Source organism: Artibeus jamaicensis, unplaced genomic scaffold, assembly GCF_021234435.1.
Source record: "Artibeus jamaicensis isolate MK-2021 breed Jamaican fruit bat unplaced genomic scaffold, CSHL_Jam_final contig_484, whole genome shotgun sequence".
NCBI lineage: Eukaryota > Metazoa > Chordata > Mammalia > Chiroptera > Phyllostomidae > Artibeus > Artibeus jamaicensis.
In genome coordinates this window covers 2,187,291-2,204,538 of record NW_026521859.1, presented here as the reverse complement: position 1 = coordinate 2,204,538, position 17,248 = coordinate 2,187,291, and the positions used below count along the sequence as shown (strand labels likewise).

Here is a 17,248-nt window from a genome sequence, read left to right as displayed (position 1 = left end):
ATGAGCAAGCACTAAGAATTTTTCTAATTGAGCATTCTAAATAGTTTAGGAGAAGTAGCTTTGACCTTACTGCATAACCTGGGGAAGTGCTGTTAAAGGTAGCATGGTATTCTGCAGTTGAGCCCTTTGAGAATAATTTTTTATTAACCATTCTATTCTATTTTTTTTAAAAAAAATTAGTTGGGACATTTCCTTTACTGTAAAGGTATTCAGTCTAGTTTGAGAAAATAAACACAGAGGTGTGGACGGCAGCTTCATCATAGCAAAGCTGCTTAGAAGGTGTAAGAAGCTATATTTAACCGTATAGTTGTCATAGGATTGTTGTCTTTGACCTTTATGTAACCCTCATTCAAAACATCGAAGGAGGTTTTTTGAAAGATTTTTGGCAGTCGGAGAAGCTGTATGACCCAGGACCACCACTGCTTTGTCAGCACGGAAGTGGTAACCGGTAACGGCAGCAATATAGTCATCGCCTTTTGGTTAAGGCCGGTTGGAAAATTGATGGGGATTTTGACTTGAGGTAGAAATATTCCCTGAGAATCATCTGCGGCATCTGAAAGCAATTGTAGGAACTGGAGGTGTTTTCTTGCTTGTAATGGGAAAAAATAGGAGGCATGAGATGGTTGACTTCAAGCATTTGAAGATTTATTTCGTCTTCTATTACAAATGGTGAAATGAAAGGATTGCAGATCTCACCATGATTTAAGAAAGGGCTTTAAAAGAAACATTTGTTATGAAATAGTTTGGGCTGCTTGGTGAAGGAAGGGACACCCTGTCACTAAAAGTGCTCCAGGTGGGGCTGCAGGACCATTTGCTACTAGTGATTGTGAAGGGGACTCCTCTGTTGGGTGAGATGCATCAAAGGTGCAATTCACTGTGCCCTGCAGAGAATGCTGGTGTGTCTCCTGACAGGACAGGTGGAAGCTCTCTGGGGACAGTGTTAGTAGATTATTGACTATGCTAAATAAAGACTTGAGAAGGTTCGTTCTGCTTTGCCCTGTAGGGGCACACAGAGTTAATCATTTCAACATTTCCCTTTCTCCTGTTTTATGTCTATTTAAGATAGAGGCTGCTTTCTTGTTATCCTGGAGAAAATGCCAGCCTGCCAGCCAGTCTGAGTAGATAACAAAGGGCATCTGCTCTGTAGGCCGAGTCCCCTGAGTGGTAGGTGAAAGTGAGAATCTGAAAGATTCAGGACTTTCTTCACTCAGTGGGGACTCGGAGGAGGCTACAGTAAACAGATTCTTCTTTTCCGTGCGTGGCCTGAAGGCATCACTCGGAAGCCCATCTTCCTGCCCTGGGTGAATGGACCCTTTCTGTAATGCGACTTTTCAAAGATTACCATTTTATTCTGGGCATGTAGAAATACTTCAATATAGGGATCTTTACTAAGTCATTTTCATTTATAAGTCATAGAATAAACTGCACTTTATTATTTTTTTTTGGCGTAAGGAGAATTCTTGGACTAAGATACAAGTCTATCTTCTCTGTACACAAAAATCTCTTATTTTTAAAGCATCATTAAGAGCCAGCTCTTTGTTTTTCTCTAAATTTCCTAGTGTTGACATGATATTTTTAGGTAGTGACTTTTTAAATGACGTGCTTCTAATTGCTGGCTATTTTTGATGCTCTGAACAATTTATTTTAACTCCGAACCTTTAGTGGTGGAAATGAGAATGATACAGTTTCATTGTGAACACCTGGGTAAGGAAAAATGAATTAACTATTTAAAACAAGAAAGAACAGCAGATAGGAAATAACAAAGTGATGATTAAGAAAACAATTGTAACTAATGAGTTGAAATAATGCTTTTACAGGAAAACTAAAGAAACTGTCGATCCTGAAGGTGGATCAGAACAGACTGATGCAGTTGCCTGAAACCGTTGGGGACTGTGAAAGCCTCACTGAGTTAGTTCTCACGGAAAACCGACTCCCGGTGAGTGTGGTTTGCACAGTCAAATGAATATTGATAATGTGATTTCTATATTTATAAAGACCTACTAGGGTGGGTTCTACTTACTTGTGATGTGGGTGGACTAAATGGAAATTTCCTTGTGTTACTCTGAAAGGGGGACTTGGGAAGCAAATCCATGTCATAAAGGTGAAGAAGATGGTGTTGAAGCCCCCCCCCCCCCCCCGTGGGAGCGCGTGCCAGTTGTGGCGCTCACAGTGCGGGGACTGCACTGACACCTGTTAGGGTCACCAGGGAGGTGCCGGTGCCTCTGCTGCCAGTGCCTCTGCTGCTGCGTCCGAGGACCTCCAGAGGAACTGCCGTTCTCTCTGGGTTCTTTGGCAAGCGGGAAGAATGGGAGAGAAGGGGAAGAAATGATGGCCGGCCAGGGAAAGCCTGGGTGGGACTGGGGGCAGGAATGCTCTTTTGAGGGGAGTCAGAGAATAGTGTCTGCTGGGCTTGGATCTGCCATCTCCCCCCACCCTAGAAATTGAGGGTGAGGGTGACACAGGCTCCCTGTCTTTCCTGGGGTAAAGGCCTTGGCATGTACCACCTGCGGGGTAGGTCAGCAGGGCCACCGAGTCCTGGTTGCCTTCTCGCTGCCTGCTGCTGTCCTCCATTACCACTTCATCGTCTCCTTTTCTTCCTCCGTAATGGTCTCGTAGCCGACTCTCTCCAGTCTACTTTCATTTTTGCTGTCTTTATTTTGTCACTTTACTTTTTACCCAACTTTTCCTTTTCTTTTTCCTTCTTTCTTTATCAAGATAAGTAGTGCTCTGTAGGTGAAAAAGCAGAAAAAGACAGCAAGGGTTCATTCAAAGACAGAATCAGCAGGGGGGTCTGGCAGCATCCCCCTCAGGCAGCTCAGACTCCTCAGGCAGGTGTGGAAGTGACCAAATTTCTGCCCTAGTTTGTGGTGTTAGGCTTACAAAGTAATTATAGCAATTTTAAAGTAACATTCACCCTTGGATTCCTTGAGCGTGTTGAGACCCCCATGTTGGCCCTGGCCTTTTCCTGTAGGACCCTGTGCTCCATCCACACCCCAGCCCATGCAGCCCCCTCTCCTCCCCTGGTGTCACAGCGCCTGCTGAGAGTATGAGTCCCTGCCCCAGCACTGGGGCTTCCACAAGCAGCCAATCAATCATGTCAGTGTGGTTCTCAAAGGTATAAGCAGGGAAGAGGGAATCTTGAAGAAATTAAATTCTCACTTGAGTTGAAGAACCTTCATTTCCTTTTTACCAGGTGTCTCTCTGTTCCCAGTGAAATGCAAAACATTTCATCCCATGTCCTCCGAGTGCAGTTTACAAATATCTGATGTTCAGGAAGAAATGTTATGGCTGTTACTGGATGAAATTATGTTCTTTATGTTTTTGAAAAGATCAGTTGTACTGTGCTGTGTTAAAAGTTAATAATAAAAATATTATTTTAACAGACCTTACCTAAAAGCATTGGAAAACTTAAGAAGTTGAGCAACTTGAATGCAGACAGAAATAAATTAGTGTCTTTACCCAAAGAGGTATGTGCTTTAAAAAAACTAATAAAGTAACAATTACCAAGAAATAACACAGAAGGGATCAGAAATGTCAAGTACTTTTTAAAGACTTATGTGGTGTTTTTCAAAGGCATGTATTCTCATCTGTGAGTATAGAGATGGTTGGAGGAAGTATATCAAAGAGTGATCATGAGTAACACTGAAGAAAATAGGTGGGTGTCTTTCCTTTAAGAAAGAGAGAGATTGACATTTTGGGCTTGACCCATAGAGATCAGTGACGCCATCGACTGAGATGGGCGATTTGGGATTTTGGCAGAGGAAATGGATGACTTCAGATTTGATCGAATTTAATGTGAAACTAAACTACCCCATAGCCATTGAAATTACAAAAATGGATCTTGATGCAACCCTATTTCCGGGCAGAGACGGACCCTGGGCAGTATCCACATCCAGGAGAGTGAAGGAACTCTTCTCGAAAGCGTTCACCTAGAGGAAGGCAGATGGAAAGCACAGCCAGATTTTTAGGATTTTTTTTCTTGTCAGTGCTTCAAGCAGAAGAAATGAGACAGCCACTGTCCATTGGGGAGAATAGCTTTGTGGGCTTAGAGGCTAAGTTCTGTCAGGGAGGTTAAAATGCTGAAAACGAGAAGTCCATTGCATATTAAACAATGGTGTCTAGTATGTTGTTTAGAAAGAAGGCTTACTTTCTGCTAGGAACTAGGAGAACTTGAGATGGGTAGTGTTGAGCTTTTATTAGCAGTAAAAATTTATTATTAAATGAATTTTTATTAGCAACATAGCCTAAAGTAAGTGTAAGCCACCATTTTTCCCTCCATCAGATGTTGGTGAGTCCATTCCCCTTTGTCAGGGCCTTGCATAAAAAGGCGTGGGGTGGTGTGATATAAACACGGGCCAGGTGCAATTTCCTTTGTGTTTCTCTGTTTTGACTCTTTCCAACATTTGTCTTGGAATAATTTCAAAGCCACCATCTAACCCTCCAGAACTTGAGGGTTCTTAGTTTGCTGGGATACTTCTCAGGGTGTCTGAACTTGGCCTGATTTTTTCTTTCCTTTTCTCATCTTGGTGCTCTGCCCTGTGTTTCAGTCTGCTCCCTGCGTTGGACAGCAAGCGTTCCTGAATGGAAGCACAAGGACATTTATTATGTTAGGTTGGGCAAAAAGCCCATTTAATTTTTTCTATGAAATACACATTTTTCATTTTCACCAGTAACTTTATTGATTTGAGTATTTTGAATATGTTGGTTCTCTCACATAGCCTGCTGTTGGCTTCTAGTAGGTAGAGGCCAAGGGTGCTGCTAAATATCTTCCGATGGGTAAAACAGCCCCACAGCAAAGAGTTACTTGGCCATGATACCAGTAGTACTAAGAAACTTCACAAACCACCTTTGACTCATTTGATCAGTCACAGCACCTTCTGCATATATTGCATGGATCTTTTTTTTTTTTTTGCATTTCAGTTGCATTTTTACCTTTCCTGAAATAATCAAGCATAACACTCTGAAAATGTTGTGTATCTTCTTTCATCTTCAATGTTAAAATGGCTGCACAAAAATTCACCAATTTGATAAATTCTTTAAAAGATTTTGTTTATTTATTTTTAGACAGAGAGGAAGGGAGGAAGAAAGAGAGGGAAAGATGCATCGTTGTGTGGTTGCCTCTCATGTGCCTCCTACTGGGGACCTGGCCTGCAACCCAGGCACATGTCCTGATTGGGAATCAAACTGGTAGCCCTTTGGTTTGCAGGCTAGCACTCAATCCACTGAGCCATACTAGCCAGGTCTATATGTTTTTTTGCTTTTAATGCAACCTGATATCACAGCTGTCATGATACAGTCTAACAAAATTGTTTCGAATGAAGTTAAAGACAACTAAACACTCCTAGAGCCATCATATGGAAAAAAAAGTAATGGACTTTTTGGCCAGCCTAATAAATGTGATCATATTCTGACACATCCTTAATCTGAACACTGGCCTGTAAATAAAACTGTTCCCAATTCTTTTCAGTCTGCATCTCAACATAATTGGGACACAACTCAGAGATTCTGCTAATTAAAACATTTTGGTTCCAGGCTCTAAGTGATAAACCAGAACACAGAGCTGAACATTGATTTTACTCTTGTCGAATAGTACACATAGACAGGTGATAGATTGGACACATACACACAGAGAAGTAGAAAGTATTCCTTCCTCAGCACCATGTGCTGACTAGGTGCTTTCATGTATGTTAACTCACTGAATCCTCACAGCAGCTTTGAGGGTCATGGGGGTTTCTTCATTTCACAGATGGGGAAATTGAGGCCAACGAAGAGCTCTCGGTACTTAGGCTTCTACAGCTGGGAGTCTGTAGGACTGGGCTGAAAAGGTGTGCTCCCACAGCCAGCTCACTGTGCTTTCACTGGCCAGAAACAGTGTGGCCGCTCAGCTACTACTGACTCAGCCCAGCCTTTTCATCCGTGTGACCTTGCAGTGTGGCAGGACCATAATTTGGTTAAAATAAAAGCCAAATTATCTTTAGTTTGGACATTGTAGAAAATTAATACATTTTAGGGATATTTCAAGGAGAAGACCAAAGAGAGCAGTTTAAAGTATAGTGTTAACAATCCCCACTTTCACCACCCACCCCTAGCCTCCCTCCCTCTCTTTTTTGGTTCTTTCTTTGAAAGGAACACATACCTTCCAGACAAGAGCTTCAGAATTTTATTTTTGCAAGGCTGTCGCCATCATTGTAGGGTCAGTCCTCTGTTCACTTTAAGAGACCGAAACCCATACTTCGTGTTTCTTTTTAGAGGGTTATGTCTAGTGCCTGCTGTGTGTCTGCATAAAGTTACTAGGAACAGCTTTTCATGATTTCAAAAGTGTAAGTGTTTCTAGCTTCAAAGCATTTTAGTTAGCTATCACATTTTATTCGTCTTCTGAGAAATTACGAGTGGTTTTCTGGCATCCAGAGTTTGATAAAGGAATGAAGTCTGTGCCTGTTGTGTCAGCTGCCTGATAAAGTGGAGAATGTTTAGGCTTTTGGGAGCTGGATCTTCTCTAGCACACCTTCCCTCCTACTCACACACTGAGCTCCCAGAGCAGGAAGTGCACTGAGCATCTGTCTCCACTTCTGCTGCGGGTCACAGCTTGGTAACCCAGCAGAAGTGGTTGAACGCTTGCCTCTGACCGTTGGGGCTGAGCAGCCAAGTCCCCCAGGGCCTCCTGACCTCAAATTGCGTCATGTTGGTCGGGCTGCACCATCACGCCATGAGTCTGTGCAGTGAATGTGGTAGACCCTCCGGCCCTGTGCGTGTGTGGTGTGTGTGTGGGTGTGCATGTGGCTTATGCCCAGTGACCACGTGTGTGTGTGTGTGTGTATGCTCGTTCTGTCTCCAACCTTGATACAGTTTGATCAAATTCTGCACTTTTCTGATTGGATTCTTTTCTTTCAAAACTTTACTACTTTCTCTTGAGCAGTTACGTTGCATGCATGACATACCTAAACAGAAATGCTGACCAATTTAATTTATATGCCAAAAATCCATAGTTGTATTAATTGCCATTGGTCTGTGTAGTTCTTCCTAGTTTTTGTCTTTTTAAAAACTTGATAGTATTGTATATTATCAATTTTATAGCACAGCTTCTCAGTGTATAGCAGCATTTATTTGCACTTTTTCCCAAATGATTGAGGGGAAAATGTTTGTACTGTGTGGGTCACAATAATAGATTGTTTGTGTTTCGTGGTGTTATTTGTGGTAAACATTTGCAAATCAATGAATGTCTCTTGTTTTCTTAATTGTTAGCTGCTTGGAAATTTAGAAAAGTCAGGTAAACTTGTTCTCTTGTAAGTATTGTTCAGACCACAGTTGCATCTCTAACTGCCATTGCTTCATAAGTGCATGAAGACCCAAATCGGCTGACTGCTTTGTGTGTACTTCATTGTAAAATGTTGGGCATTTTCCTCTAAACTCAGTTTTTTTTAAATGACTGCATGGCCTGGAACCTTTTTTGTTATGTCAGTTTGTTCAGATCATTTTTCTCAAGAGAATGCTTTTCTATGAATTACATTTTGAGTTACTCAGAAACTCTCAAAGGCATAACTTGGCAGCTCATCTGTCTTCACTAAATTCCAGTTTGTTGGCACCATTTTGTCTCTGATGGAAAGGCTAGATCGGCTTTATGTGCTACATGTGGCATGCTTCTGATTTTTCACGCAACTTGTTTGTATCTTTTACTTTTCATCTTGTCGCTTAAGTATGTATACTTCTGGGAAAAGGAGGTCCCCTAAAAATCTCATAGCTTTGGCAGAGGGAAGAATGAAGAAGAGACCGTGTTGCGGTGTGACTTGCCGATAGACAGGGTGTCAGTGTGTGTGTGATTGTGGGCGTGATGAAAGACAGCCAGTGACTTCGTAATGCTCCCCAAACAAATCCTAACTTTAAACAGCCTGCACCTTAAAGAGTTTCTGACTGGAAGAAATTGAGTACATTTCCAAGTTTAGGCCCCAGCCTTTCATCTGCATGAAGTCAAAATGGCAGTGACCCTAACTACATCACACCTAGCCAGTCAAATGAGACAGATAGGATTTGCAGATCATTCATCAAAGGTTTTCTTCATCAGGTGACCTGTCAGCATTAATTACTCATAAATGTTACTGTGGTATTCAGAAATGTCTCTAGTGATCAAGTATGCATTTTATGGATAGCTTTCTGCCTTCTTACTACAATTTAAAATTATTTTAGTGAATAATTTAGACTATTCCTATTAATTTTAAATATTATTAAATAAAAGATATAAAATCTAGAAATACTAGAATAAACTATACTTGACCATTGGATTTCAAGGTGGAGAAAGCATTCCTAAACTTGAAAGAGGAAATAAGTCATAAAAGAAATAGCTGATGCATCTGTCTATATAAAAATGAGATTTCTGATCTTTAAGAAGGCACAGACAGCCTGGCGGGGAGGGGGGCACTTAAACAGTGCAAATGAATGCGTTCTCTTCTTAACTCTGTTAGAAGTTCTTTCATATCATTGAGAAAAAGATGCTCCCACTGTAGCAAAGTGGATCTTCCCAGTAAATGACTCTTAGAAGAAAAAAACAGAAATGGCTATAAATATGAAAAAATGTTAGCCCCATCAATATTCACGGAAATGTTCATGGAAGCATTTTGACCTATCAGATTTCCAGGATTTAAAAATGGTAATAATAATGATACTAAGTTTTGGCAAGGCTACAGGGAAGTGCATGTTATTATGGGAGCATAAATTATTATGTCTTCTCTGGTAGGGAATATGGTAATAGTATTAAAAACCTAAATAATGTGCACACCCCTTGATTCTGCAGTTCCACTTCTAGGACCTTGATCCTAAGGGCACAATTATGGATATGCACTAAGAATGATGCACAAGACCATTTCTCACAGTGCATACAGGAGCAGCTAATGTCTCCTAGCACGGTGCAAGCATATACAGTTGGGCAGCTGACACGTGCTAGGCACCGTTCGCTTTTATGCTTATTCTGGTTTAATTTTTGCAACAGTTGTGTGAAGTGTAGGTAAATCATTATCAATATCTAACAAGCTGTAAAACTGAGAGGGGTTAAATAACTTACCCATTATATGTGTGTATGTGTGCAAGAGTTTTATTCTCCTGTCAACATAAGTTACTTTTTTATAATTAAAAAAGAAGAGTGTCATAGCTATTACTGGATATTTTGATGTCAGTGGCCCAACAATTCAGAGTCCCAAAACCATGGGGTTTCCAAAATATTTATGATGTGGGGAACATTTGAATAATATGCCACAGATTGTGATGTTTTTGAAAAGGCCAAAAATAGTCTTTGATTTCTAAAATTACACATCATAATATTTCTGTTTAAATTGTATTTTCACCAGATTTTTGCTTATTGTACATTTTCCTTTTTGCCACTGAAATGTGGGTGTAGTTCTGTCACAAATGGTATTGAAGGGAGGATGCAGAGGGGAGTGAAAGCTCCTTTATGCTTAAGACAGGCGTTCACACAAGGGAATATAGGCAGACAAAGGTAGGCTTGTCTTTGAATCGTTGAATCTGTCTGATTATCTTCTCTAGGGTAAAGTAACCTGCAGGCAATTAATACTTAGTGAAAGGTGACCTAACTAAAGGTTTGCTTAATGGTCTGCAGGTCCCATCTCCTTGAGATGGATTACATCAGTAACAGACGGGTGAGGACAGTATCATCTTGACTTCAGAGACACAAAACAGCTAAACAAGGATTCTCAGCTATAATCTGTAATTCTCAGAGGACCCAAGTCTAACCCCTTGGATCCTGGAAAAGTGCTATTATGTGGTTTGAGGGAGGTTTAAAAATACCAGCTTCCTACGTTACTGGTAATAAGTTATTTAAACAGTGACTCTGCTTCCCTGAATTGCTAAGTGATATAGACATTTTTTTTCTAATGGCTACTTTAAGGAGCCTGTAAACTCTTCCTTCCCGAACCCAAAAGAGAAAGTGAAAATATATGTGAATGTTAAAAATAATGTAGCACTAAACTCATACCAATTCTTCACAGGTGTTAACACAAAATATCATTGTGATACATTGTCAAGGAGACAGTGTTATTTATTTATTTATGTATGGCTTTTTAAAACTTTTTGTAGAGCATTATATAACATTATGACTTAAATGATAGTGAATATACCATAATATAATCTATAAAATAAGTTTTGCTTAATTTTCTGTCTCTGAATTTTAAATAATCAAATACATGGAGAGAATCCCTTCAACTACTACCTCACATACTTTATCTTTTTAATCCTTCTCAAACAGAATAGGTTTTTCATCTTTTACCAGGCTAATACTCAGATTACTTCTTTGACAATTACTTTCTTTTGCCATTAGAAATTTGTGTACTCCTCTTATTATCTCACATTTAGATTATTTGTCCCATAAAAGTTTTTTTTTCAATATTAAAAAAAATTATTTTTTAAGCAGCCCAAGAGCCCATCAGTAGATGAGTGGATAGAACAACTGTGGGATATTTGCACAATGGAATACTACTCAGCCGTAAGAAAAGAAGAAAATTTTACCTTTTGTGAGAGCATGGATGGACTGGGAGAACATTATGCTAAGCGAAACAAGCCAGTTAGAGGAGGACAGTTCTGTATGATCTCACCTATATGTGGAATCTAATGAAGAAACCAAACTAACAAGCAAATTAGAGAGAGAGACTCATAGATGGAGAGCCGGGTAACAGCTCTGTCGGTGGGGGGAGGTCAGGGGGTGGAGCGATTGAGCAGAAAGAGAAAGGACTCATGGACAAGGCCAGCGGAGTGGTGATTGCAGGGGAGGGGGCAGAAGGGGCATAGGTGGTGATGCGAGACAATGTTTTGAAGAGTTCAGGTTCAGGTGGGTTCAGGGAAGAGCTCACAGCGTCAGCGCCCCTTCAGCATAGTAGTCTGTAGCCACTCGAGTGGTGATTGACCTTTTCATTTGGATATGGGATTTTCACTTCTTTGAAAAACAGTACCTACCACATTTATTTGGCAATAGCAATAGACTGGTTCTATGATGCACACTAAATTATTGGGTTGTCCAAAAAAGTCCCTTTTAGTTTTTTTCTGTAAAATAAAAGAACTTTTCATTTTCACCAATTACTTTATTGATATGGAGATTTTGAGTATGTCAGCTATCTCCTGCTATTGGCTTCTAGTGGGCAGAGACCAGGGGTGCTGCCAAACATCTTGCAATATGTGAGACAGCCCCACAGCAAAGAGGTATTTGGCCAAAGTGGCAGTAGTACCGAGAAGCTTCTCATAGCACTTTTGACGTGTTCGTCAGTCACAACATCAAACGTGTCATATACTGCACAATTTTTTTTTTGTCTTATAGAGGGGAAGGGAAGGAGAGAGGGAGAGAAACATCAATGTATGGTTGCCTTTCGTGCGTCCCCTGCTGGGAACTGGCCTGCAGGGAACTGGTCTGCAACCCAGGCATGTGCCCTGACTGGGAATCGAACCTCGATTGTCTGGTTCGCAGGCCCGCGCTCAATCCACCGAGCTACACCAGCCAGGGCTGCACAATTTTTTTTTTGTGTGTTTCAGCTGCAGTTTTGTCTTTCTTGAAATAACCAAGCATAATACCCTGAAAATGTTGCATATCTTCTTCCATCTACAATATTAAAATGGCTGCATAAAAATTCACCAATTTTGAAAATGTTTTTTAAAAATTCACGCTTATACAACAGCTGTCACAATACCATTTAACAACATTTTTTTGAGTGGAGTTAAAGACAGCTAAGCACTGCTAGGGCCATTGTTCAGAAAAAAAACCACAAATTATTTGGCCAACCCAATATATTTGTGGTTTCATTTAATTGAACTCTTACTGTTATTTTTGGATAAAATAATATATTCACTCCCCCAAAACACGATCAAGCCTAGACTCTCATCCAGGTGCATGTGATCTCAAAGCACGAACTCCCCGCTTTGCCCCGCACTCCTCTGACATCTGTGAAGAACTGTGTCTTTTGAGTTATGATTTTGACTTCTGGTAATCTTTTCTAAAAGCCAGGGTTTGTGCCATCTCTTCTTGGCTGATTTGGTAAGAGGGCACTGTTTGAGTGACACGTGACCTTGGCGAGTTACAACACCGGCTTTTTGTTAGCATTGTTTTCCAAAAACCATAGACAATAGAGATCAGAGGTCACTCTGCTGGCTTTGACAACCCAGAGTGCTTAGGAGGCTGGTGAATACAATTTATTTCCATCCTTTTACACCTCAAATTTGTATGAGATCAGAGAGAGGAAAAAGACAAAAAAAGAAACTATAAGCACAATAACAGCTCACACACTCCATGGGGAGGTCACATTATTTCCCCCCAAACACTTAAAGAATGATCATTTGTTCAGAAGTTTTACTGCTCCGAAAACTTTTAGAGCCCTTCCTGATAAAGCTTAACCAGTTAATTATTTAAAAAATAGTATATACACATGATACAAATTGAAAATGTCCACATGGAAGAGCAGTAGGACCCCAAACAGGTATCCTACAGGGGCTGGGATAGTGGACTTTATGACGGTGCCCAGAATCACACTGTAGTCTCGTTTCTGTCCACCCTCCAGGAGCTTGTTGTCCCATCAGGAGGGCCATGTGTGAGAGTAACTGACACTGGCCATTTTGCCTCCCTGAAGGGGACAGCGGGGCTGAGGCAGGCCACTGTTCCCTGGTGAGCCCAGGCTCTGGCGCAGGTACCTCTCCACGAAGACCTTGGAGTCTTCCCGTGAGTAGGTTTTTGTTGGGACCATCTCAGCGTCTCTGAGATAATCTAATCGTGTCAGTTCTCCAAAGATTCAACGTTTTGATTTCTTTTTTTCTATAATATTCCTGGGCACCTGGTGGAACTCGATGATTGCCATTGCCAAGGGAGGGAAGAATGCCTTAGCCCCACAGAAGATCCTTTTTGGACACGGTATTAGGGCCCTGTATTGATGAAATGTAAGGGAGGCCACTTAAGTGATTCTTTCTAGAAGAAAAATGCTGTGTACAGCTTCAGATAATAACTTTAAGTAGCAGTCTTTCACTAGGAAGTAAATGAATAAATACAAACATATAAACATACCTAAATGAGAAAGGCTGGTTGGTAAATAGCCTTCACAGGTGAGTAGATAGAATGGGTACTACACTCGCCAGGCATCCTGATTATATATAAGTGCACAAATTAAACAGCAGCTCAGTCAGAGGGTCGGTCAGAGGTCTGGACAGACCAGTACTGTGAAAGCCGCGCAGAGAGCGGGCAGTGTGTCAGTGTGGCCCAGGGGGTTCTGCAAACTGTGAAGTAGAGGAGGTGTAGCTAATTTTGGTTAATTGGTAAGATTTAGAAAGGTAAAATAGAAGGGCATTTCTATAGGGAAGAACTGAACCAGAAATGTAAGACGTATGTTAAGGGGACAGTGACTAAGCCCGTTTTGACGGGACATGCGAATACTGAGAAATGAAGGGGATAATCTCAAAGCCTTTCTTCATATCGTGGTATTTTCCCAGTGATAAGAGATGAGTGTTAGTCTGTGTTTTCTTCTGTTTATTTTTCTTTTATATCCATTATGATTAAACACTGTGGTTAAAGATATTATTTCAAAATCTTTACATTAATCCAAAAGGAAGATATACTAAGATTTTGTGTGAAGGAGATTGTGTAGCAGTTTCAGAAAGTACGCATTCTGCTTTTTAAGACCTATACATATACTAACCAGAATCATAAATAGAAAAGGTCAGAAGCTATATTCAGACATCACTGAAGATTCCATCAAGTCTTTTGCCCCTCAGCAAGGGGAAGGCCGTGGCGTATTTTCCCATGTGTCACAGAGACATCAGCAGGTCCTTTCATGAGCCTTTCCCAGCAGCTACTCCGCGGACAGTGAGCACAGGAAGAATGTGGCGCTGTATGGGTTCCTGCAGAATGCTGGGTCGGTTACTCTTCGCCCCTCAGTGTAGCTTGCCTGACTGTAGAAACCACAGCCAATTTGTTCAAGAAAATCCTTGAATTCTTTTGTGTTTATGTATTTTGTTGAAGACCAGATTTACATGAAGCTCAGTTACCTTTGAATTGCTTGCTTAAAAAAGAAAGGAAGTGATCATCAAATTTGGTGCGATGTAGGTATTAATATATGCTTTTACCAGTAGATGATAGCCGATGAGATTAATATATGCATTTACCAAATTCACTATCAGCTAAAATTTTGTTGATTTTTCATTGGTCAAAGGAAAAGGAATTTACCGTATTAAGTGATGAATGGAAGGTATTAAAAGTTGTGTGGTGGAAATTAATGTACTGTATCATTTATCAGATGAGGCCCCCCCCTTTTTAATAAACTGAAACACTTGAGAACACTGAAGTTAGTGTAATGGACAGGTCTTCAGGGGTGCGGCTTTTGATCTTTGGCCTAACTTTTGAAACCTAGAATTCTTAAACCTCCATATGGCCCAATAATATTTGTCTGGACCTGTGTGCTTGGTTAACGTATTTAAGAGATGTAGTTGCACTGCAGCAGTGGAAAATAACTCCTTTCCAGAATGAAATTTTTGAACTGTTTGTTTATTTTCTTGATTTAATTTAGAACATGTGTGTTTACTGTTTTATAGGGAATTTTACAAGCACATTGGACCACTCAGTGTTTTCTGTAATTTAAATTAATCATAGTTGATCATCAGTGAGACTTAAAATCATGTGGCATAATTTTATGTGTCATTTCTTGCCATTTGATAAACAAGCCCACCACCGTTTCTCCCCCCAAAACCTGGAAACATGATGTGTTTTCCTCCCTGTTGCAGATCGGTGGGTGCTGCAGCCTCACTGTGTTCTGCGTGCGTGACAACAGACTAACTCGGATACCTGCTGAGGTGTCACAGGCCACAGAGCTTCACGTCCTGGATGTGGCAGGGAACAGGTAAGCATATTCTGTTTGCTTTGCCTCAGAGAAAGAAACAAATGTTCACATACCTCAGCCTTGGCCACTCGGCCTTGCCATCTTCTTGCCTTGCTTCATCTGATGGAATAACATACAAGGGAGTCGAATGACCTGGGCCTCAGGAAGTTTCCAGTGCAGGTGGTGCAGTGCCTGAGCCCGATGGGTAGAGAGGGCCAGGGACAGCCTGGGCGTGGGGTATTTCGTAGTTCAGGGGGACGTTGCTGCAGACGTGAGTCCCAGAACAGCAGAATGGTGATGTCAGGGAAGGCGCAGAACGGTGATGTCAGGGAAGGAGCATTGCCCGAGAACTGAGAGACGTAGGTTTCACCCTAGCTTTTGTAAGTCATGTGGGCCTCATGGTTTCCTCATCTAAAAAATGAGCTTGAATGACTCTCAGTCAGGGGTCTTGAGATGCTTTGCTAGTGATTCTGAACCCTCTGAAATTGTTAGCCAGGTTGCATTCAGGGACACTTCCGTGGCAAGAGGATCCATAAGTAATGTCAGAATTGCCAAGTGATGCTTAATCCAAAAAAGTGAAGAGCCATTAGACTAGTGTCCTCAGGATCGTAGCAGCACCATTTCTCAAGTTCTGGGGTCAGAGGGCATGTTGGACTATTCACCCACTAGTTTCCAGAGTATATCTTCTCTTCACCTTTGTAGCATATTGATTTGTCTTATCTCTTCTGAACCAATTTCATCACCTTAAATATCATATGCACTTTCTTTCACCTGAGTCTACACAAGCTGTTCTGTCTAGCTCGGACCTTCTTCTCTTTTCCCTACTTTTATTCTTCATCACTTATGCTTTTACTTTCTCCAGAAAGCATTTCTTTCTCTGAATCTGCATTTTTTGTTACCCTTAACACAGCACTGTTAGTTGTCTGTCTCCATGTATGTAATCCTCCTAAACCTAAAGTTGGATGTTATGGTTAATGTGCCAGTGTATCATGTCCTTTCACAGCACCTGGTGCATAGTAAATACCTGGGAAAATGCTAAAAATGTTAGTTTTGCAGCACTAATAGCAGGCCCCTTTGAAATGCTGTGTGTCACAGGCGGCACTGCCAAGAGTAATTAAAAACTGCTTTTGAGGATTGTAGAGTTAGATAGGAGACAGAGTGCGGAGCAGGGGAAGATGATCCAGAGTGTCTGGGGGATTGTGTCCTAAGTGCCGATTTAGCTGGTCACTTAGGTCGGGCTCACCTGCCGTTTTTCATTCTCGCTAATGGAGTATAGACAGCGGCACTGAGTAAACAGCAGCACTCAGCAGGAACCTGGAGATGAGTTATGGCCTCAAGAGTGCTCACCCTTTTAAAGTTAATGCTTTCAGGACATCTTAATAGATTCATAAGACCACTAACTAGTGACTGAAAACACTGGATTAATGAGTCGAATGTTGCATTTTTGTTGCACTTCAGCCTAATATGCGATTTAAAGCTTGCGAAGGGTGGTTTCCTGACCTCTCACCTCCAGCAGTAGAAACTCAGTGACCCCCACCCTCCCCTGGTTCTTGCTTTCCTGATGAGCATGAATTTGCACCACTAGTTCTTAAGTGGAAAGATGGCTCTAATGTCTAAAAACAGATTTTCTCCAGACTGAAGGTTTCATTCTCCAGTTCTCCAGAGAAGAGCCAGGGTGGAGAAAAGCCAATTAAAAAGTTGAGTTACATAGGTGTCATCTGAGTCACTTAAGTATGTCATTTATTCCATATATATATAGATTAATGACCAAATTTTAAGCCTATTAATATATTTAATTACTACTTATTTTAAAGTACAGAAACTAATAAAAACATAGGACTACCATGTCAGCTTTTCAGCTTGCAGAAATGTCACTCACGTCGTGAGAAATCACACCAAGTATGAGAGAAGTCTCTGCCCTTCTCTGAGGCACACAAAACCGCAAACGGCACAAGGAGACTATGCCTTAGTTTCCAAAAATTGTCTTTGATAAATTTGGTGCAGTGAGTTACAGCAAGGATAACTATATAATGCCACTTGGAAACAAAATATCAATCTTGCGGTACAGTAATAGAGGAAGTGTCTCATAGCATCAGTTACTCGCAGGGACATTTCTTTGTTTCTCAGACTCATCCCCATAGGAGTATCCACCAAATACACGAAATTGGGTATTTGAGGATCTTCCTCACAGTGTTAGTGTACCCAATACTAGAAACAATGGCTGTCAGTGGGGAAATAGTTTACACCTTTGAATTTTATAATACAAAAAATTGATTTAAAAATATTAAAAGATATTATATCACAACTGTTAGAATGGCTATTATGAAAAAGACAAGAAATAACAAGGAAGTGGAGAAAAGGGAACCCTTATGCATGGTTAGTTGGGAAGGTGGACTTGTGTAGGC

The 17,248-nt window shown here is 40.9% G+C and overlaps 1 protein-coding gene across 1 annotated transcript in view; it reads left to right on the top strand.

The window, feature by feature from the left end:
* LRRC1 (leucine rich repeat containing 1) overlaps nucleotides 1–17,248 on the top strand; it is a 143,680-nt gene that overhangs the window by 116,325 nt on the left and 10,107 nt on the right. Inside the window, exons 9-11 of the mRNA XM_053668353.1 lie at nucleotides 1,818–1,936; nucleotides 3,384–3,467; nucleotides 14,749–14,864. Coding sequence (XP_053524328.1) covers nucleotides 1,818–1,936; nucleotides 3,384–3,467; nucleotides 14,749–14,864 — 319 coding nt within the window. The remainder of the gene's footprint in view (nucleotides 1–1,817; nucleotides 1,937–3,383; nucleotides 3,468–14,748; nucleotides 14,865–17,248) is intronic.